The sequence below is a fragment of the Podarcis liolepis genome, assembly GCF_965112155.1.
Source record: "Podarcis liolepis genome assembly, chromosome: 4".
In the NCBI taxonomy this organism is placed as follows: domain Eukaryota; kingdom Metazoa; phylum Chordata; class Lepidosauria; order Squamata; family Lacertidae; genus Podarcis; species Podarcis liolepis.
In genome coordinates, this window is record NC_139558.1 from 106985873 (window position 1) to 107007380 (window position 21508).

At 49.9% G+C, this 21508-nt stretch overlaps 1 protein-coding gene across 7 annotated transcripts; it reads left to right on the forward strand.

Annotated features, from left to right (window-relative positions):
• The first annotated feature begins 245 nt into the window (after positions 1-245).
• On the forward strand, positions 246-19836 carry LOC310705119 (uncharacterized protein). Of its 7 annotated transcripts, none has more exons than XM_083499573.1 (3): positions 246-370; positions 6732-6850; positions 17482-18874. In XM_083499573.1, exons 1-3 carry the CDS (start codon positions 337-339, stop codon positions 18841-18843), a joined length of 1515 nt encoding a protein of 504 aa, XP_083355699.1. In that variant the 5' UTR covers positions 246-336; the 3' UTR covers positions 18844-18874. The 7 variants fall into 7 exon arrangements, with proteins under 7 accessions (XP_083355699.1, XP_083355696.1, XP_083355698.1 ...); XM_083499568.1 differs by lacking the exons at positions 246-370; positions 6732-6850 and adding an exon at positions 14084-14915 and having other exon boundaries at positions 17482-17703; positions 17872-18874; XM_083499571.1 differs by lacking the exons at positions 246-370; positions 6732-6850 and adding an exon at positions 14689-14852 and having other exon boundaries at positions 17482-17703; positions 17872-19836.
• The last annotated feature ends 1672 nt before the right edge of the window (positions 19837-21508 follow it).

A 21508-nucleotide genomic window follows, 5' to 3' on the forward strand; every position in this document is an offset into this window, starting at 1 on the left:
TTCCACCTAAACATTCGGAAGAACTTCCTGACAGTAAGAGCTGTTCGACAGTGGAATTTGCTGCCAAGGAGTGTGGTGGAGTCTCCTCCTTTGGAGGTCTTTAAGCAGAGGCTTGACAACCATATGTCAGGAGTGCTATGATGGTGTTTCCTGCTTGGCAGGGGGTTGGACTCGATGGCCCTTGTGGTCTCTTCCAACTCTTCTATGATTCTATGATTCTATGACATTTCCCTTTTCTTTTAGGGTCCAGTGTGCTTTGAAGATGTCGCTGTTTGTTTCACGGATGAGGAATGGGCATTGCTGGATCCTGACCAGAGAGCTCTGCATAAGGACGTCATGGAGGAGAATCGTGGGATAGTGGCCTCTCTTGGTAAGGCTCCCTGTGGGATCGTCCTATCTGCCTGGAAATTAAAAAAATACCTCTATGTAACAAACCTCATACATTTCCACATAGCTCAACAGCGCCCAATACAACACCTGGGAACCTAACACCCCCACAAAAAACCTTGAACAGCAAATTCCAGTTTTTTCTGTGAACCATCTTCCTCCAGTTCTGCCTTTTTATACCACTGTCAGGGAACTGCCATCAGAGCATCAGGTGGTGGAGGGACTCAGGCAGGATGAAAGAGACTCAACTGCTGAAGCAGGGACCAGCAGGGGGAGGAGTGGGTCTCTGAGGGAATGCGAGCAGGAGGGAGGGCTCAGGGAGGCTTCCAGCGAGAACAGTGGGGAGGTATCGGAGTCTCCCATAGGCAGACCCACACCTCGCAGGAAACTGTCACGCCGTGAGTCCAGGAGACGCGTTTCCGTTAAGGAACTTCTTTGCTGGAAACGCTTCCGCAGACAGCCACTGTCGGACTCTACTAGTGACTAGAGCAGACATGTCTGAGGAGCTCCGTCACACACGGAGGTTTGTGGGGTCGCACAAACTCTGAGGGAGCACGTTTTCACGCACAAGCAGCTAATCAAACCCTCACAGCAGTCCGACAGTCTTTGTACGCTGCCTGTGCAAGAGAAGGCATCATGAGCGAACCAACCGGAACCGGAGGAGCAGGGGCTGGAGCTGGTCCAAGCTTGGAAGATAGATACCGAGCGTTGGAGGTTCAACTGGCCCTGCAGACGGCGAGGTTGGAGGAGAGAAGGGCTCAGGATGCAGACAAGAAGGGGAGAGCCACGCAATTCCCCAGAAAGGTACCAGGATTGGTGCAGAAATTTGGGGGGGACCCCAAGGACTACCATGCTTTTAGGACAGAGATGCAATATGCCCTTAATGTGCAGTTCGATGAGTTCCCTGATGAGGAATCGCGAGTTGCTTTTGTAATTGGGCATCTTGAGAAAGGGGCTAGAGACTGGGTTCGACCCCTAATGGCAACGCACAATGACATACTAAAGGACACAATGAAGTTCTTTCGTGCAATGGATCTCATGTTTTCCAGCGATATTGAGGAAGGGGTGGTGCGCAGACAGCTAATGGCTTGTAAGCAGGGAAGTCGATCTGTCCGTGAATATTGGACTGAGTTTACCATGCTGATTCACAGACTGAGTTGGGATTTATCGGCGGCTCCCGTTCAAATGCTATTTGAAGAAGGTCTTTCTTCGGGGGTGAAAGACGAGCTGGCACGGAGCCCCAGGGCGGAGTCTATGGATCAGCTGACCAAATCTGCGCTGACCATAGGAGCGCGGCAGGAGGCAAGAGCCTTGGAGAGGCGGGAAGGGAGAGGGGAACGTTGGAAGGAGTTCCGCATTCCAGACATTCCTGAGCCAGCTTTCCCGCCGGCAGAGCCGATGGAAATCGGAACAGCGCGCGCGCGCGCATTTTCAAAAACCAGCGAGGGAGCTAAGAAGGAGGGAAAGGGCCCCCGGAAATGCTATCTCTGCCAACAGCCAGGCCACTTTGCCAGAGTCTGCCCCCAGAGGAAGGAATGGCAAGGGATGGTGGGAGCTGTTGAGGGGGGAGAAGAAGGGGGAGCGGAGCAGGTAAAAGCCAACGCCTGGTTGCCACAATTGGGGCACTGCAGCCAGGCCAAAGAGCAGTGAAAGTGCCCGTGCCAGAAGCTCCTCGACCTGCTCTAGTGATTGAAGTGTCGCTAGAGCTGCAGAATGGGCACCCCCTAAAAATAAAGGCGCTATTGGACTCAGGCAGCTCCTGCAATTTTATGAGCAAGGAGTTTGCTGCTGAACACCAGATACAGACCATCCCTTTAAGCAACCCCCTGCAGGTGACCACGATTGATGGCAGGGAGTTGTTGGGAGGAGGAGTCCGCTTGCAGACTGTCCCAATGATAATGAGGGTGGCAAGGCACACAGAACTGATAGCGTTTAATGTGGCCACCCTGGGAGGCGCTCCCATTATTTTGGGAATGAGCTGGCTAGCTCTACATGATCCGCTGGTTGGCTGGCATCAAAGAGTGGTGTCCTTTGGTTCAGCACATTGCCTAGAACACTGCAAAGGGGAGAAGGGTTCAGCAGGGGCCCAAGCCACCCTAGCAGGGACTGAAGTAATGGAGAAGGTGAAGGTACCACCACAGTATGCAGATCTCAGCGACGTGTTCAGCGAGAAGGAAGCTGACCAACTACCACCTCATAGACCCTTTGATTGTCAGATCAATTTACTCCCAGGAGCACAGCTTCCCGTGGGCAAGTTGTATGCCATGTCAGACAGGGAAATGCAGGAGTTGCGAGGGTTCATTGACAAGAACCTGAAGAGAGGCTTCATCAGAGAGTCCAAAGCAGCAGGGGGGAGCCCAGTGTTCTTTGTGGACAAAAAAAATGCGGACAAGCCGAGACTTGTATGTGATTTTAGGCGGCTGAATGCAGTGACTGAACCGGTGGCGTTCCCTATGCCCAGAATTGATGATATTTTGACCAGGGTGAGGAAGGGAAAGATTTTCACAAAGCTGGATCTAAGGGGGGCGTACAACCTGATACGCATAAGGAAAGGGGATGAATGGAAAACCACCATGTTTACCCCTTTGGGGGCGTTTGAATACCTCGTTATGCCATTTGGATTACAAGCAGGCTCCGCGTGTTTTCAATCTTTTATGAACCACGTGCTGGGCCCTTTGCTCTACAAGAATTGCGTTGCCTTTCTAGATGATGTGTTGGTGTATTCTGAGAATGAGGAGCAACATGTGAGAGACGTCAGAGAAGTGTTGAGCAGACTGCAAGCCAACAGGCTGTGGGTCAAACTGGAGAAGTGTCGGTTCCATACCAAGGAGGTGGAATTCCTGGGGTACCGCCTGTCAGACAAGGGATTGGCCATGGATCCCGGCAAGGTACAGGCAGTGCTGGAATGGAAAACACCCAAAACCAAGAAGGATGTGCAGAGGTTCCTAGGGTTTGGAAACTTTTATCGTAAGTTCATCCGCAACTTCGCCCATCTGACGGCGCCCATCACTGACTGTCTCAGCAGTAAAAAGAAGTTTGTATGGACGGCGGAGGCGGAGCGAGCGTTTGAGGAACTGAAAAGGGCCTTCGCCTCTGAAGAACAACTTCTGCATGTGGATTTACGAAAGAAGCTAAGGGTTGAAACAGACGCATCTGACAGAGCCATAGGGGCGGTGCTTCTTCTGCAGCCGGGGAAGGAGGAGTCAGAGTGGCGTCCGTGTGCCTTCTTCTCGCGGAAGCTGAACAAATCCGAGAGGAACTACACGGTGTACGACCGAGAACTGCTTGCTATTCATGAGGCGTTCCGGAGATGGAGGCATCTGCTAGTTGGTGCACAACATAAAGTGCAAGTGTGCACGGACCATAAAAATCTAGAGTACTGGAGAACGGCGCGAGTGCTCAACCAAAGGCAGTTGAGATGGGCCCAAGAGTTCTCCAAATTTAACTTTGAGATTTGTTATGTGCCAGGCCCAGAGAATGTTAGGGCGGACGCTCTCTCACGCAAACCTGAATATTTGGAGGGGGAGGGAGCACCCGAAGAAACCCATATCATTCCAGAGGACCGCTGGGTGTGTGGGGCGACTTTGGTGGGGCAAAGGGAATTGGTAGAGGGTACGGTGCAGGATGCATACGCCCAGGGGAAACTCAGGGATCTCAGAGGGGAGGAAGACAAATCCGGTGGTTTTGAGGAGAGAAATGGGGCATTGTATTATAAGGGAGCGTTATATATACCTGAAGGGGAATTGAGGGAGAAGGTACTCAAGCAGCTGCACGATAGCCCCACAGCAGGGCACTTTGGGCAACACAAAACCATGTGGCTGGTTACCAGGGAATTTTGGTGGCCCAAGGTCAGGGAAGATGTGCGGGAGTATGTGAGAGGGTGTGAACAATGCCAAAGAGCCAAGGGGGAGAGGCGGGCGCCGGCTGGTTTATTAGAACCACTGCCCACACCTGAGAGACCGTGGGAAGCAGTGGCAATAGATTTCATGACTGATCTGCCAAGGTCTAGAGGGAAAACAGCCATCATGGTTGTAGTAGACCTGTTAACTAAAATGGCCCACTTCATAGCCTGCTCACATGCGGTTACAGCAGAAGAAACCGCCAAATTGTTTGTAGAGAATGTGTTTAGGTTGCATGGCGCCCCCTTGAGGGTGGTTTCAGACCGAGGGAAACAATTTACTTCCAGGTTCTGGAGGAAGCTCATGAGCTTACTGCATGTAGAGGTTAATTTCTCGACGGCCCGTCATCCTGAAACCAACGGGCAGGCGGAAAGAGCAAATGGGGTTCTCCAACAATATTTGAGGTGTTATGTTAATGACAGAGAGAATGATTGGGTGGAGAAGTTGGCGTTGGCAGAATTTGCCTACAACAATGCAGAGAACGTGTCCACGGGGATGAGCCCCTTTTTGGCTAATCACGGGTGCCATCCCAGAGCCTTCCCAGGGGGGGAGGGGGAGAACTGGAGCGTTCCAGCTGCAGAACAGTTCGTGGAAGAAATGGAAGCGATCCATCGCCAGCTCCAACTCAATTTAAACAGGGCTAAGGAGGAATATAAGAGGCAGGCAGACAAAAACAGAAGGGAAGGCGAAAGCATCAGGGTGGGGGACCAGGTGTGGCTGTCAACCCAAGGGTTGCCATTCAAAGGAGGTTGTAAGAAATTAAGACCCAAAAGGCTGGGTCCGTTTGAAGTCATACAGCAGGTCAATCCAGTGGCTTTCAGGCTCCGGTTACCGAACCACATGAAGCTGCACCCAGTTTTTCACAGGTCGTTGCTGTCACCGTATAGAGGAGACAGTGAGGGGAGGGTCACTAGGGGACCAGCAATGGAGGAGAAGGAACACAGCTACCATGTAGCGGAGATCCTCGATTCCAGGTGGAAGGGAGATCAAGTAGAGTATTTGGTAATGTGGGAAGGGGAACCGGAGTCGGAAAACACCTGGGTTAGGGCAGAGGATGTCAATGACGAGGTTTTAATAGAGACTTTTCATCAGAGGTTCCCACGTAAACCTCAGCCGGTAGCGAGGTTCCGAAGGGAATACTTTGCCACCACCGACGAGGAAGAGGAGTTGGAGGGGTTCCCAGATTCTGAAGAGGAAGAGGATTCAGCTGGCCAGGACGACGATCGATGGAGAGAATTGTTCGAGACGTCAGAAGATGAGGAAGATTCGTTTCGGGGTTTTAGCCCTTCACCTCCCAGGGGGGAGGAATTGGGAGGGGGTGAGGGGGGCCCTGGAGGGGAGGTGGATGTCAGGGAACTGCCATCAGAGCATCAGGTGGTGGAGGGACTCAGGCAGGATGAAAGAGACTCAACTGCTGAAGCAGGGACCAGCAGGGGGAGGAGTGGGTCTCTGAGGGAATGCGAGCAGGAGGGAGGGCTCAGGGAGGCTTCCAGCGAGAACAGTGGGGAGGTATCGGAGTCTCCCATAGGCAGACCCACACCTCGCAGGAAACTGTCACGCCGTGAGTCCAGGAGACGCGTTTCCGTTAAGGAACTTCTTTGCTGGAAACGCTTCCGCAGACAGCCACTGTCGGACTCTACTAGTGACTAGAGCAGACATGTCTGAGGAGCTCCGTCACACACGGAGGTTTGTGGGGTCGCACAAACTCTGAGGGAGCACGTTTTCACGCACAAGCAGCTAATCAAACCCTCACAACCACAATTCGGCTGGTCTAAACTTCCCAGGCATCTTAAATGTCAGCTTCAGTGTTGGTATCTGAAGAAGTGTGCATGCACACGAAAGCTCATACTAATAACAAACTCAGTTGGTCTCTAAGGTGCTACTGGAAGGAATTTTTTTAATTTAGCTTCAGAGTTTTGTGGAAAGAAAAGTAGCTTCTGTCAAGTTTTCTGTTTTTGTTTTTGCTGCTGTCAGTCTTGGGTTGACCAGAGAGACGACTGACATTGGAGATGGAGGGGATGCCATGACTGGGCCAAACAAAATCCATCCCAGAGAAGAGCCAGGCTTATTGAATCTCAGGTAGTAGTAGCAGTGATGATGATGATGATAATAATAATATTATTATTAATAATAATAATAGTAATAGTAATTTTTATTTGTACTCTGCCCATCTGGCTGGGTTGCCCCAGCTGCTCTGGGCGGCTTCCAACACTTACATAAACCAGAAACATTAATCATAACAATCTGTCCCCATATAAAAAGTACATTAACTTTAAAATGAACAACTTACACTAGTGGCCAAAATAGTGGAAACCTTTTGGAGAAAGTGTATTTCAGAGCTTGGATACCTCATGACACCACTTTTTGGGGAGTAATAGCATATAACTATATATCAATGGAAAGATAATTTAATGAAGAATGTAATGGTTTTCTTCTGTCATGCAGGCACAGTCTCTTCATTCTTCGATCATCACTTGCTGTTCTGCACCTTTTCCTGCCTTTACCAGTCTGATTTTGGAGTGACTGAGTCTCTTATACCTCTTCAAAAATATAGACCAGCTTTGGTTAAGTTTTCCCCAATCTTTCTTCTATTTTCTTCATACCTGTAGCCTTGTTCACTTAATACAGTGGTACCCCGCAAGACGAACGCCTCGCAAGACGGAAAACCCGCTAGACGAAAGGGTTTTCCGTTTTGGAGGCGCTTCGCAAAACGAATTTCCCTATGGGCTTCCTTCGCAAGACGACAGCCCATAGGGAAATCTCAGGGACAGCGGGGAAGCGCAGCGCGTCTTCCCCACTGTCCTCGGACCTCCTCCGAAGCCTGGCGGCGGGGCGGGGACACCTCCCGCCGCCGCCGGGCGGTGGGGAGGGAACACCTCATGCCGCCGCCCGGCTTCGGAACGGTGCTCCGAAGCCGGGCGGTGGGGAGGGAACACCTCCCGCCGCCGCCCGGCTTCGGAACGGTGCTCCGAAGCCGGGCGGGGGGAGGGAACACCTCCCGCCGCCGCCCGGCTTCGGAACGGTGCTCCGAAGCTGGGCGGGGGGGAGGGAACACCTTCCGCCGCCGCCCGGCTTCGGAACGGTGCTCCGAAGCTGGGCAGCAGGGCGGGAAGACCTTCTGAAGGCGGGCGGGGGGCGAAAGTCTTTGCTCCCCCCTGCCTGCCTGTCCCAGAGGGCTTTTGAAGGCAGGCGGGGAGCAAAGACTTTCGCCCCCCGCCCGCCTTCAGAGGAGGTCCAGGACCTCTTCTGAAGGCTGGCAGGGGGCAAAAGTCTTTGTCCCCCCCTGCCTGCCTTCCCAGGGGCTTTTAAATCGCCCCGGACTGCGGAGAAGTCCTCCGCTGTCCCGGGGCGATTTTAAAATGCCGCCCGCCAGCATTTTAAGATTGCCCGGACAGCGGAGAAGTCCTCCGCTTTCCCGGGGTTTTTTAAAATGCTGGGGGTGGGAAGAAAAGCCCTTGTGTCCGCCCCCAGCCTTCAGAAGAGGTCCGGGGACAGACTGTCCCCGGACCTGGTCTGAAGGCGGTTTCCCTAGGAACACATTAATTGATTTTCAATGCATTCCTATGGGAAACCGTGCATCGCAAGACGAAAAACTCGCAAGACGAAGAGACTTGCAGAACGAATTAATTTCGTCTTGCGAGGCACCACTGTAGTACGATTTTACATCTCTTTCTGGGTAACTACCAACCAAATTGATAGCAATCACATAATACCCTGACAAAAGTCAACCTAAGCAAGTTGTGCTTCCCTTTTCTGGTTATATGTCTATAACATTTGATAGAATACAGATAATTGAACAAATTTGTTGCACTATGTCAGGGAACTGACATCAGAGCAGAGGGGAGAGGCGAGGCTCCCAGATTCTGCAGGAGAGAGAACGTCTTCTGGGGAAGGAAGTCTAGGTGACACTAGGGAGAAGGAAGAGGCAGAGAGCATCTCGGAGGTGAGGCTCCGAGACTCTTCCAGTGAAGTCAGTGAGGAGGGTGGAGGACCACCACTCGGCACGCCCACTCTGCGCAGAAGGCTTCCGCGCAGAGAGGCGAGGCGAAGGTTGTCCGTTAAGGAATTCTTATGCTGGAGGAAATTTAGGAGACGCCCACTCACGGATTCTGCTAGCGACTGAGCAGCAGCGCAAAGGGCTGCTCAGTCAGGGAAAGACACAACTACCCCTAAGCAGTTTGGAACGGCTGGAGATTTACACACAAGCAACCCCATTTCCCATGACAGCAATCCGTGAGTCCTTTACGTTGCTTGTGTGCAAGAGGACCGGGGTACAGTCATGAGTCAAACCGGAGGAGCCGGCGCAGGAGAGGGGGCCAAAGGCGGACAGAGTCTGGAGGAGAGAAACCGAGACTTGGAGCAGCAACTGGCTCTACTAGCGGCGCGGCTGGATGAAAGGAGGACACATGACGCCCAGGGGAAGATTACCCCCATCGCAAGAAAGGTACCGGGACTTGTGCAGACGTTTGGGGGCAACCCCAGGGATTATAACGCTTTTAAGTCAGAAGTGCAGTATGCGCTGGATCTGCAGCACGATGACTTTGCCGACGATGGGGGAAGAGTCGCTTTCGTGGTGGGGCACCTGCAGGGGAGGGCCAGAGATTGGGTCCGATCCTTAATGGCGGCGGAGAACGCGGCTCTGAAGGACTTGAGAAAGTTTTTTAGCGCGATGGATCACATGTTCTCGAGCGATGTTGAAGAGAGTGTGACTCGTAAAGAACTGATGGGGTGCAAGCAAGGAAACCAGTCAGTGAGAGAGTACTGGTCGAGATTTGCTATGCTGATCCATAAACTTGGGTGGGATCTGACTTCTCAACCAGTACAAATTTTGTTTGAGGAGGTCTTATCCTCTTGGGTGAGAGACGAACTTTCCTGCTTGCCCCGCCCGGAATCGATGGACCAGCTGACCAAGTTGGCGCTCGCTGTAGGAGTCCGACAAGAGACGCGCGCGGTGGAAAGGCGGGAAGGGAGAGCAGAGCGTTGGCATGACAACCACATTCCAGACATGCCAGCGTCTACTGTGCCACCCGAGGAGCCAATGGAGATTGGAGGAGCGAGTGCACGCGGGTTTTCAAACTCCAGCAAGGTGCGTAAGAAGGAGGGGGAAAACAGTAAGAGGTGTTTCCTATGCCAGCAGCCGGGACATTTTGCCAGAGCATGCCCTCAGAAGAAGGCGTGGCAAGGAATGGTGGGGGCAGTGGGGAGTGAGGAGGAAAAGAAGGAGGCGCCGGGAAACGGCAGTGCTTGGCTGCAGGAAGGAGGGCACAGCAGCCAGGTGAGCAACCAGTAGAAGTGCCCAAACCAGACCCTCCCCGAGCAGCCATCGCCATAGAGGTGGTGCTAGAACTCCCAAACGGACACCCCATCAAAGTGAAGGCGCTGCTGGATTCAGGCAGCTCTTGCAACTTCTTTAGCAAGGATTTTGTGCTAGAACACCAGCTACAGGTGGTGCCTCTAGAACATCCCCTGCAAGTAACCACTATTGATGGGAGAGAACTCTTGGGAGGGGAAGTGACCCACCAGACCCCGCCCATGAAAATGACAGTTTCCAGATACACTGAGACAATTGCCTTTCACGTAGCCACCTTAGCAGGACCACCTATCTTACTGGGAATGAGTTGGCTGGCACTGCACGACCCAGTAGTAGGGTGGCACCAGCGGACAGTCACCTTTGGGTCAGCTCACTGCGTAGAGCACTGCCAAGAAGGGGAAACCCTGAGGATGGCAGTAGCCAGGGTGGCAGGGATGGCGGTGGGAGAAAAGGGGAGAGTACCACCTCAGTATGCAGACCTGGAAGAAGTCTTCAGCGAGAGAGAGGCGGATAGACTACCCCCTCACCGGCCCTTTGACTGTCAGATCAACCTACTCCCAGGGGCCCAGTTACCAGTGGGTAAGCTGTACGCCATGTCAGACAGGGAGATGCAGGAGTTGCAGAAGTTCATTGACAAGAGGGGCTTTATACGTGAATCAAGGGCGGTGGGGGGCAGTCCAGTGTTCTTTGTGGACAAGAGAGACTCCAAAGAACCACGCTTAGTCGTAGATTACAGGTCCGTCAACCGGGTATCGGAACCGGTGACCTTCCCAATGCCCAGGATTGATGACATTTTGGCCAGGGTAAGGAAAGGGAAGGTTTTTACCAATCATAGAATCATAGAATCATAGAGTTGGAAGAGACCACAAGGGCCATCGAGTCCAACCCCCTGCCAAGCAGGAAACACCATCAGAGCACTCCTGACATATGGTTGTCAAGCCTCTGCTTAAAGACCTCCAAAGTAGGAGACTCCACCACACTCCTTGGCAGCAAATTCCACTGTCGAACAGCTCTTACTGTCAGGAAGTTCTTCCTAATGTTTAGGTGGAATCTTCTTTCTTGTAGTTTGGCTCCATTGCTCCGTGTCCGCTTCTCTGGAGCAGCAGAAAACAACCTTTCTCCCTCCTCTATGTGACATCCTTTTATATATTTGAACATGGCTATCATATCACCCCTTAACCTCCTCTTCTCCAGGCTAAACATGCCCAGCTCCCTTAGCCGTTCCTCATAAGGCATCGTTTCCAGGCCTTTGACCATTTTGGTTGCCCTCCTCTGGACACGTTCCAGTTTGTCAGTGTCCTTCTTGAATTGTGGTGCCCAGAACTGGACACAGTACTCCAGGTGTGGTCTGACCAGAGCAGAATACAGTGGCACTATTACTTCCCTTGATCTAGATGCTATACTCCTATTGATGCAGCCCAGAATTGCATTGGCTTTTTTAGCTGCCGCGTCACACTGTTGGCTCATGTCAAGTTTGTGGTCAACCAAGACTCCTAGATCCTTTTCACATGTACTGCTCTCAAGCCAGGTGTCACCCATCTTGTATTTGTGCCTCTCATTTTTTTTGCCCAAGTGCAATACTTTACATTTCTCCCTGTTAAAATTCATCTTGTTTGTTTTTGCCCAGTTCTCTAATCTGTCAAGGTCGTTTTGAAGTGTGATCCTGTCCTCTGGGGTGTTAGCCACCCCTCCCAGTTTGGTGTCATCTGCAAATTTGATCAGGATGCCCTTGAGTCCATCATCCAAGTCGTTGATAAAGATGTTGAATAAGACCGGGCCCAAGACAGAACCCTGTGGCACCCCACTAGTCACTCTTCTCCAGGATGAAGAGGAACCATTGATGAGCACCCTTTGGGTTCGGTCAGTCAGCCAGTTACAAATCCACTGAGTGGTAGCATAGTCAAGACCGCATTTTACCAGCTTCTTTACAAGAATATCATGGGGCACCTTGTCAAATGCCTTACTGAAATCAAGGTAGGCTATATCCACTGAGTTCCCTTCATCTACCAGGCTTGTAATTCTGTCAAAAAACGAGATCAGGTTAGTCTGACATGACTTATTTTTCAAAAATCCATGCTGACTATTGGTGATCACAGCATTCCTTTCTAGGTGCTCACAGACTGCTTTCTTAATGATCTGCTCCAGAATCTTCCCTGGTATTGATGTCAGACTGACTGGGCGGTAATTATTTGGGTCCTCTCTTTTCCCCTTTTTGAAAATAGGGACAACATTTGCCCTCCTCCAGTCTGCCGGGACTTCGCCTGTTCTCCAGGAGTTCTCAAAGATGACTGCCAGTGGTTCTGAGATCACATCTGCCAGTTCTTTTAATACTCTTGGATGCAGTTCATCTGGCCCTGGAGACTTGAATACATCTAAACTAGCCAAGTATTCTTGTACTATCTCCTTAGTTATTCTGGGCTGTGTTTCCTTTGCTGAATCATTTGCTCCAAATTCTTCAGGTCGGGCATTGTTTTCTTTATCGGAGAAGACTGAGGCAAAGAAGGCATTGAGGAGTTCAGCCCTTTCTGTGTCCCCTGTTTGCATTTCACCATCTTCTCCTCTGAGTGACCCCACTGTTTCTTTGTTCTTCCTTTTGCTACGAACATACCCATAAAAGCCTTTTTTGTTGCTTTTAACCTCTCTAGCAAGCCTGAGTTCATTCTGTGCTTTAGCTTTTCTGACTTTGTGTCTACACGTACTGGCTATTTGTTTGAATTCCTCTTTGGTTGTTTCCCCCCTTTTCCATTTTTTGTACACATCCTTTTTTAATCTTAATTCAGTTAAAAGTTCTTTAGATAGCCACCCTGGCTTCTTTAGGCACCTTCCATGTTTCCGTCTCATTGGTATTGCCTGACGTTGTGCTTTTACTATCTCCCTCTTAACAAACTCCCAGCCATCATGAACTCCCTTTCCTTTTAGTATTGCTGTCCATGGGATCTCGCCCAGCACTTCCCTAAGTTTTATGAAGTCGGCTTTCTTAAAGTCAAGAAATTGAGTCCTAGTATGCTTGGCTGCTCCTTTCCGCTGTATAGTAAACTTCAGAAGAGCATGATCACTCGCGCCTAATGATCCTTCCACATCTACCCCACTAACCAGGTCATCAACATTGGTTAGGACCAGATCTAAAATGGCTGTTCCTCTTGTTGCTTCTCCCACTTTCTGGACAATGAAGTTGTCTGCAAGGCCAGTGAGGAATCTGTTTGACCTTATGCTCTTGGCTGAGTTTGACGTCCAACAAATATCTGGGTAATTGAAGTCCCCCATTACTACTATCTCCCTTCCTTTTGCATGCTTGGCCATCTGTTCCAGGAAGGCATCATCTATGTCCTCCGTTTGGCTTGGGGATCTATAGTAAACTCCCACAATGAGGTCTCTGTTATTCTTCTCTCCCTTAATTTTGACCCAAATGCTCTCACTTTGGCTTTGAGGTTCTAAATCTTGGATCTCTTCACAGGTATACACATCCCTGACATATAACGCCACTCCTCCTCCTCTCTTGTCTGGTCTGTTTCTCTGAAATAGATTGTATCCCCCCATTATTACATTCCAATCGTGGGACTTATCCCACCAGGTTTCAGTGATGCCTATTATGTCATATTTAGTTTGCTGTACCAAGAGCTCAAGCTCATCTTGTTTATTTCCCATGCTTTGCGCATTAGTGTACAGACACTGAAGTCCATTAATCATTCCCCCGTGTCTCTTATTTAAGGATTTTTTCCTCCCACCACTAGGTCTGCGTGCTGTTTGCTCCATTTGGTCTATGACATTTGGATGATCATCTTCATCAATTGATAGACTCCTACCTTCAGGAGCACTGTCTCCCTCCCCCACATTAGTCAGTTTAAAGCCCTCCTGATGAGGTTTCTGAGATTTTTGGCAAAAACATTTCTCCCAACCGTTGTGAGGTGCAGCCCATCACTTGCCAGAAGTCCATCTTCAAGAAACTGCAGTCCGTGATCTAAGAATCCAAACCGTTCCTGTTTACACCATTTGCGAAGCCAGCTGTTCACTTCCACTATTTTCCCCTCTCTCCCTGGGCCACGTCGTTCAACTGGGAGGACAGACGAGATGACAATTTGTGCATTTAGTTGCTTCAATTTCCTGCCAAGAGCCTCGTAGTCTCTTTTGATCTTCTGGAGGCTATTACTTGCAGTGTCATTGGTTCCCACATGAACCAAGAGGAAGGGGTATTTGTCAGTGGGTTTTATGATTCCTTGCAGTCGTTCAGTTACATCTTGGATCTTAGCCCCGGGGAGACAGCACACTTCCCGAGACATCTTGTCAGGCCCACAGATCACTGCTTCTGTTCCCCTCAGTAGGGAATCCCCTATCACCACTACACGCCTCCTCTTGGGTTTGGTCGGGGTTCTTCCGTGAGCTGTCCGTTCTAAGGTCGCCTGCACATTCCCTGAGGACTGAAGTTGGACCTTCGAGGGGCGTACAATTTGATAAGGATGAGGCAGGGGGATGAATGGAAAACCACGATGGTCACCCCTCTGGGAGCCTTTGAGTATCTCGTTATGCCCTTCGGATTACAATCGGGATCCAGCACATTTCAAGCATTCATGCACCACGTGCTGGGGTCCCTGCTGTACAAGAATTGTGTGGCCTTCCTGGACGACATGCTTATCTACTCAGAGAACGAGGAGCAGCATGTGAAAGATGTCAGGGAAGTGCTGAAAAGGCTGCAGGAGCATCAGCTGTGGGTCAAACTGGAGAAATGCCAATTCCATGCCCGAGAGGTGGAGTTCCTGGGCTACAGGTTGTCAGACAAAGGTCTGGCAGTGGACCCAGGCAAGGTGCAGGCCGTGCTAGAATGGAAGCCTCCCAAGAACAGGAAGGACGTGCAGAGGTTCTTGGGGTTTGCAAATTTCTACAGGAAGTTCATCAAGAACTTCGCCCATCTAACGGCACCCATAACGGATTGTCTCAGCAGCAAGAAGAAGTTCGAATGGACGGAAGAGGCCCAGCGTTCCTTTGAGAAGCTTAAGAGGGCTTTCGCGTCGGAAGAGCAGCTCCTACATGTGGATTTGCGGAAGCCGATGAGGCTAGAGACGTACGCGTCAGACAGAGCTGTAGGAGGCATATTGCTCCAGCAGGGAAATGGGGGACAGTGGAAGCCGTGTGCCTTCTTTTCCAGGAAGCTGAACAAGTCAGAGCAAAACTATACGGTGTACGATCGGGAACTGCTGGCAATTCACGAGGCCTTTCGACGATGGAGACATTTTCTCATAGGCGCACAGCACAAAGTCCAGGTGTGTACTGACCACAAGAACCTGGAATATTGGAGAACGGCGAGAGTGCTGAACCAACGACAGGTGCGGTGGGCACAGGAGTTTTCCAAGTTTAATTTTGAGATTAGGTACGTGCCTGGGAAGGAAAATGTCAGAGCAGACGCCCTCTCCCGCAAGCCCGAATACGAGGAAGGGGAGGGAGGGCCAGAAGCGCGTTATGTCATACCCGAGGACAAATGGGTGTGTGGGGGAGTGTTCGTAGGGAGGCAAGAGCTGGCCGGGTTGACAAGGGATGATCAGTATGCACAAACCAAGATCAGGGAAATTGGTATTACTGGGGAAACTCGGGGGGGGTTTGAAGTAAAGGACGGGGCATTGTACTATAAGGGTGCTTTGTACATACCTGAGGGGAATTTGAGGAGCAGAATACTCAAACAACTGCATGACAACCCCACGACGGGACATTTTGGCCAACATAAGACAATGTTACTGGTCACCAGGCAGTTTTGGTGGCCACAGGATAGGGAAGATGTGAAGGAGTATGTACGCGGGTGCCAGTGCTGCCAGAGAGCGAAGGGGGAGAGGACAGCACCTGCGGGGTTACTGGAGCCCTTACCGACACCAGAGAGGCCATGGGAGGTGGTATCAATTGATTTTATGACAGATTTACCCAAAGCGAGGGGGAAAACGGCAGTAATGGTGGTAGTTGACTTGATGACCAAAATGTGCCATTTCATTGCGTGCTCGCATGCGGTGACTGCAGAAGAAACAGCAAAGCTGTTTGTAGAGCATGTTTTCAGGTTGCATGGCACCCCCTTGAGGATTTTATCCGACAGAGGCCGGCAATTTACGTCCAGATTCTGGAGGAAGCTTATGAGTCTGCTGGACGTCAAGGTTAGTTTCTCAACGGCCAGACATCCCGAAACCAACGGACAAGCAGAGAGAGCTAACAGCATTCTTCAACAATATCTACGCTGCTACGTCAACGAGAGGGAGAATGATTGGGTGGACAAATTAGCACTGGCTGAGTTTGCATACAATAACGCAGAACATGTGTCCACAGGGATGAGTCCGTTTATGGCGAATTACGGGTGTCACCCCAGGGCTTTCCCAGGGGAAGGGGAGGGAAGTTGGAGTGTTCCCGCAGCTGAAAAATTTGTGGAAGAGATGGAGGCTTTACACCACCGTTCAGGGAAGGGAGGGAATTTCTGGGTCAGCAAAGTGAAACACCCTTGCATCCACAGATGGAGGAAAGGGAACTCAGTGGCCATGCAGCTGAAATTCTCGATTCCAGGTGGAAAGGGGGGCGAGTGGAATATTTGGTGGCATGGGAGGGGGAGCCAGAAGAGGAAAACGCATGGGTCCCAGCAGAAGAGATTAGGGATGAGTATCTGCAGGAGGAGTTTCATAGCAGGTATCCGAGAAAGCCCAAACCACCAGAGAGGTTCTAGGGGGAGCAATTTGGCACCACCAATGAAGAGGAAGAGTTTGCGGGTTTTTCCGCCTCCGAAGAGGAGGAATGGGATTTGTCCGGAGAAGAATCCGACTGGGGAGATTGGGGAGAGAGAAGAGACAGCAGCAAATGGAGAGGGGTGTTTGAAACATCGGACGGAGAGGAGAGTTCCTTCTGGGGGTTTCCTGCCTCACCATCGGAGGAAAGGATGGGGGGGTGGAGGGCCCTGGGAGGGAGGTGGATGTCAGGGAACTGATATCAGAGCAGAGGGGAGAGGCGAGGCTCCCAGATTCTGCAGGAGAGGGAACGAGTAAGGGAAGAGAGAGAACGTCATCTGGGGAAGGAAGTCCAGGTGACACCGGGAAGAAGGGAGAGGCAGAGAGCATCTCGGAGGTGAGGCTCCGAGACTCTTCCAGTGAAGTCAGTGAGGAGGGTGGAGGACCACCACTCGGCACGCCCACTCTGCGCAGAAGGCTTCCGCGCAGAGAGGCGAGGCGAAGGTTGTCCGTTAAGGAATTCTTATGCTGGAGGAAATTTAGGAGACGCCCACTCACGGATTCTGCTAGTGACTGAGCAGCAGCGGCAAGGCTGCTCAGTCAGGGAAAGACACAACCACCCCTAAGCAGTTTGGAACGGCTGGAGATTTACACACAAGCAACCCCATTTACTGTGACACACTACATTCTTGACTAAATTATCTTTCCATTGCTATATAATATTATGGTATTGCAGTCATACCTCGGGTTACAGTCACTTTAGGTTGTGTGTTTTCAGGTTGTGCACTGAGCTGAACCTGGAAGTACCGGAATGGCTTACTTCCAGGTTTCAGTGCTTGCACATGCGCAGAACCACCAAATTACGACGCACGCATGCGCAGATGCAACGCTGCAGGTTGCGAACGCTGCGGGTTGTGAACATGTCTCCCACACGGATCATGTTTGCAACCCGAGCATCCACTGTCCTCCAAAAGAAGTGGTGTTATGAGCCATCAAACATCTGAAATGCACTTTTTTCTAAAAGGCTTTCACAATTTTACCACTACAGTATATCAAAGAAAGCAACATTCAACAACCCATCAGAATCTAATAATAAATATGTTGGTTAATGACAAACAACAAAGGTAATGAACAAGCACCCAACTCCCTTCAGTTCTTCATTTGTTCCTGGGGATCTTATCCCTTTTTGTCTCCGTTGCAGATTGTGATGAATTGCAGATCGAGAACAAGGCTGAACAAGAGAAAATCCCCAGAGAGGAGAAGCCATGGAAAAATTTGGAGTGTGGAGACAGCCGCACTCAGAGCTCCAATCTCACTAAGCATCAGAGAATTCATACAGGAGACAAACCCTATCAGTGTGTGGAATGTGGGAAGAGCTTCAGTTGGAGCTCCCATCTCACTTACCATCAGAGAATTCATACAGGTGAGAAACCCTATCAGTGTGTGGAATGTGGAAAGAGCTTCAGTCAGAGCTCCCATCTCACTAACCATCAGAGAATTCATACAGGGGAGAAACCCTATCAGTGTGTGGAATGTGGAAAGAGCTTCAGTCAGAGTTCTGATGTCACTAAGCATCAGAGAATTCATACAGGGGAGAAACCCTATCAGTGTGGGGAATGTGGAAAGAAATTCATTACAAGCTCCAGTCTCACTTCCCATCAGAGAATTCATACAGGAGAGAAACCCTATCAGTGTGGGGAATGTGGAAAGAGCTTCAGCAAGAGCTGGGAACTCACTTCCCATCAGAGAAATCATACAGGAGAGAAACCCTATCAGTGTGGGGAATGTGGAAAGAGCTTTAGGCAGAGCTCGGATCTCACTTCCCATCAGAGAATTCATACAGGGGAGAAACCCTATCAGTGTGGGGAATGTGGAAAGAGCTTCAATAAGAACTCCAATCTCACTTCCCATCAGAGAATTCATACAAGGGAGAAACCCTATCAGTGTGGGGAATGTGGAAAGAGCTTCAGTCAGAGCTCCAATCTCAGTTCCCATCAGAGAATTCATACAGGGGAGAAACCCTATCAGTGTGGGGAATGTGGAAAGAGCTTCAGGCAGAGCTCGGATCTCACTTCCCATCAGAGAATTCATACAGGGGAGAAACCCTATCATTGTGTGGAATGTGGAAAGAAATTCATTACAAGCTCCAGTCTCACTTCCCATCAGAGAATTCATACAGGAGAGAAACCCTATCAGTGTGGGGAATGTGGAAAGAGCTTCAGCAAGAGCTGGGAACTCACTTCCCATCAGAGAAATCATACAGGAGAGAAACCCTATCAGTGTGGGGAATGTGGAAAGAGCTTCAGGCAGAGCTCGGATCTCACTTCCCATCAGAGAATTCATACAGGGGAGAAACCCTATCAGTGTGGGGAATGTGGAAAGAAATTCATTACAAGCTCCAGTCTCACTTCCCATCAGAGAATTCATACAGGGGAGAAACCCTATCAGTGTGGGGAATGTGGAAAGAAATTCATTACAAGCTCCAGTCTCACTTCCCATCAGAGAATTCATACAGGAGAGAAACCCTATCAGTGTGGGGAATGTGAAAAGAGCTTCTGGGTGAGCTCTGATCTCACTAAGCATCAGAGAATTCATACAGGGGAGAAACCCTATCAGTGTGGGGAATGTGGAAAGAGCTTCAATAAGAACTCCAATCTCACTTCCCATCAGAGAATTCATACAAGGGAGAAACCCTATCAGTGCATGGAATGTGGAAAGAGCTTCAGTCACAGCCAAAGTCTGAATTCCCATCAAAGAATTCATACAGGGGAGAAACCCTATCAGTGCATGGAATGTGGAAAGAGCTTCAGTCACAGCCAAAGTCTGAATTCCCATCAAAGACTTCATACAGGGGAGAAACCCTATTAGTGTGGGGAATGTGGAAAGAAATTCATTACAAGCTCCAATCTCACTTCCCACCAGAGAATTCATACAGGAGAGAAACCCTATCAGTGTGGGGAATGTGGAAAGAGCTTCAGTCAGAGCTCCAATCTCAGTTCCCATCAGAGAATTCATACAGGGGAGAAACCCTATCAGTGCTTTGAATGTGGAAAGAGCTTCAGTCACAGCTCTGCTGTCACTAAGCATCAGAAACGTCATACAGGGGAGAAACCCTTCAATCTATAGCTTTAGGAGCCTTGTTAATATGCACCTTTTTAACCAGGCCTTTGGCTGATTGACATCTAAGGCCCTTTTAAAATGTGGTGGGGAGTTGAGTTATCATGTGTATTTTGTGTTTTTATGTTGTAACCGTCCTGAGACATGTGGGAACAGGAGTCTACACTTAGAGGCTGAGGGGGTTTTGCCCCCCAATGATATATTTGAGGGGGCCACTCCCCCAGTTGATAGGCATTGCTATTCCAATGGCCTGCATGCGTCATGTGTTTGATTGTGCAAAGCAGGCCTTACCTGTCCCCCACCAATATTTATTCAAGTTGGCACCACTGGGTCGGGTGGTAGACAAATTAAATAAATACATAAATCACCTTCCTTTGCACATGTTTCAGCCTGTCAATATCTTTATTTTTTATCATTTTTAATATTTATGTGCCTTTCATCTGAAGATTTCACAACAGAAACATACAGGATAAAAGCATGGCTTTCTCAAAAACAAGAAAAGCCAGAGAAATCTCTCTTCCCCTTTTTTTGGATGGAGTTACAAACTTTGTTGATCAGGGAACAGCTGTGGAAATAGTGCATCTTGATTTCAGTAAGGCTTTTGACGAAGTCCCCCATAATATTTTTGTGATTAAGCTTCTAAAATGTGGTCTGAATGAGGAAACTCTTAGTGGATTTGACTGACCGAACCCAAACAGTCCTCCTCCATGGTTCCTCGTCATCCTGGGGGAAAGTGACAAGAGGGGTGCTGCAGGGTTCTGTCCTGGGCCCATTGTTGTTCAACGTCTTTATGAACGACCTGGATGAAGGAACTGAGGGGGTGCTCATCCCATTTGCGGAGGACACCAAACGGGGAGCGGAGGCCAATGTGGCAGAAGGCAGAATGAAGCAACCAGAAATCACCTCAACCCGATGGACTGGTGACCCCCTCTTCCTTTTCCTCTCCCCCCAAGCCATCAATACAGCTAACACGATCAATATTCCCCCCAGCCTCACACCTCCACAGAGATCCCCACCCAACACCAGTCCAGGTGACATAAAAAGACACTCCCCATTACCCAACAATCTACAACTCACTCTCAGCACCCCTCCCCACGCCTTACTAAGTAAAATAATTCCCCCAGGAATTATTAACGCAGCAGTGGAGAAAAAGAAAGTGATATTTATTGCTGAACAATAAGAGACCCAGTGGAATCCTTTCCCAAAGACTGGGCCCCGGGCTCCAGCGCCCTGAGGCTTTATACCTGAGTACATACATGACATAATCAATACAATCGCACACAGCAGCAAAAAGAAAACCAATGAGCACATTCAAGCCTTGCCCCCTGATCATGTAAAGAGTTCCCTCCCAACGTCTGCTTTTTCAGTCTGAACATGCATTTAACCTTTCCCCTGATTTATGGTAAGAAGGAAGAAGAAGGAACTTTGGCCCTTACGCTCCTACGCGGCCATCTGCTATACCGGGACATTCTGCGGTTAGCATCTTCCTGTTTGAGCTACTCGGGACCCTGTCTGGACAGGGGGGAAAGTGCCAGCACAGCAGATTTATTGCTTCCCCCTTATGTTAGCGAGACATTGAGAAGAACAAGGGAAGCAAACTGGGGCAGAGTTCATTTCGGATTCTTCCGATCTAAGCAATTTGCTATAAGCTTTTGCAGAAGCCGTCATGATTCAAACATGGATTATATAAAAATCATTATAAGGATATATGGTTATATGGCTAACTGATTATATGAAAAGCATAAGGGTAGAATTCCTCCAGGTGGTCCTGCTTCACCCTAACCTCAATAAAACAATCCACAGACAGGCTAAAATCTGACAAACAAGCAGCACATTGGGGCTGCCAGAGGATATCAACACCCTTATCCCTACCCCAACTTACCAGTGATGTTAATGACATTAGCAACATTGCTTATGGACCCTATGTGGAGTTTGGAACTGACAGGGTTAAAACTCCGTGGTGTCCTGTATCTGGGAGGGGCCTGACGCAGGGCCGGACGTCACAGGCTTTGTCTGTCTTTGTGTTGTTGTTCAGAGTTGCTTTCACTTCTGACTGAGACTGAGAGACGCAGCTCAGCTCAGAGGCTGCGTGTGTGCTTTTGGAGCACGGG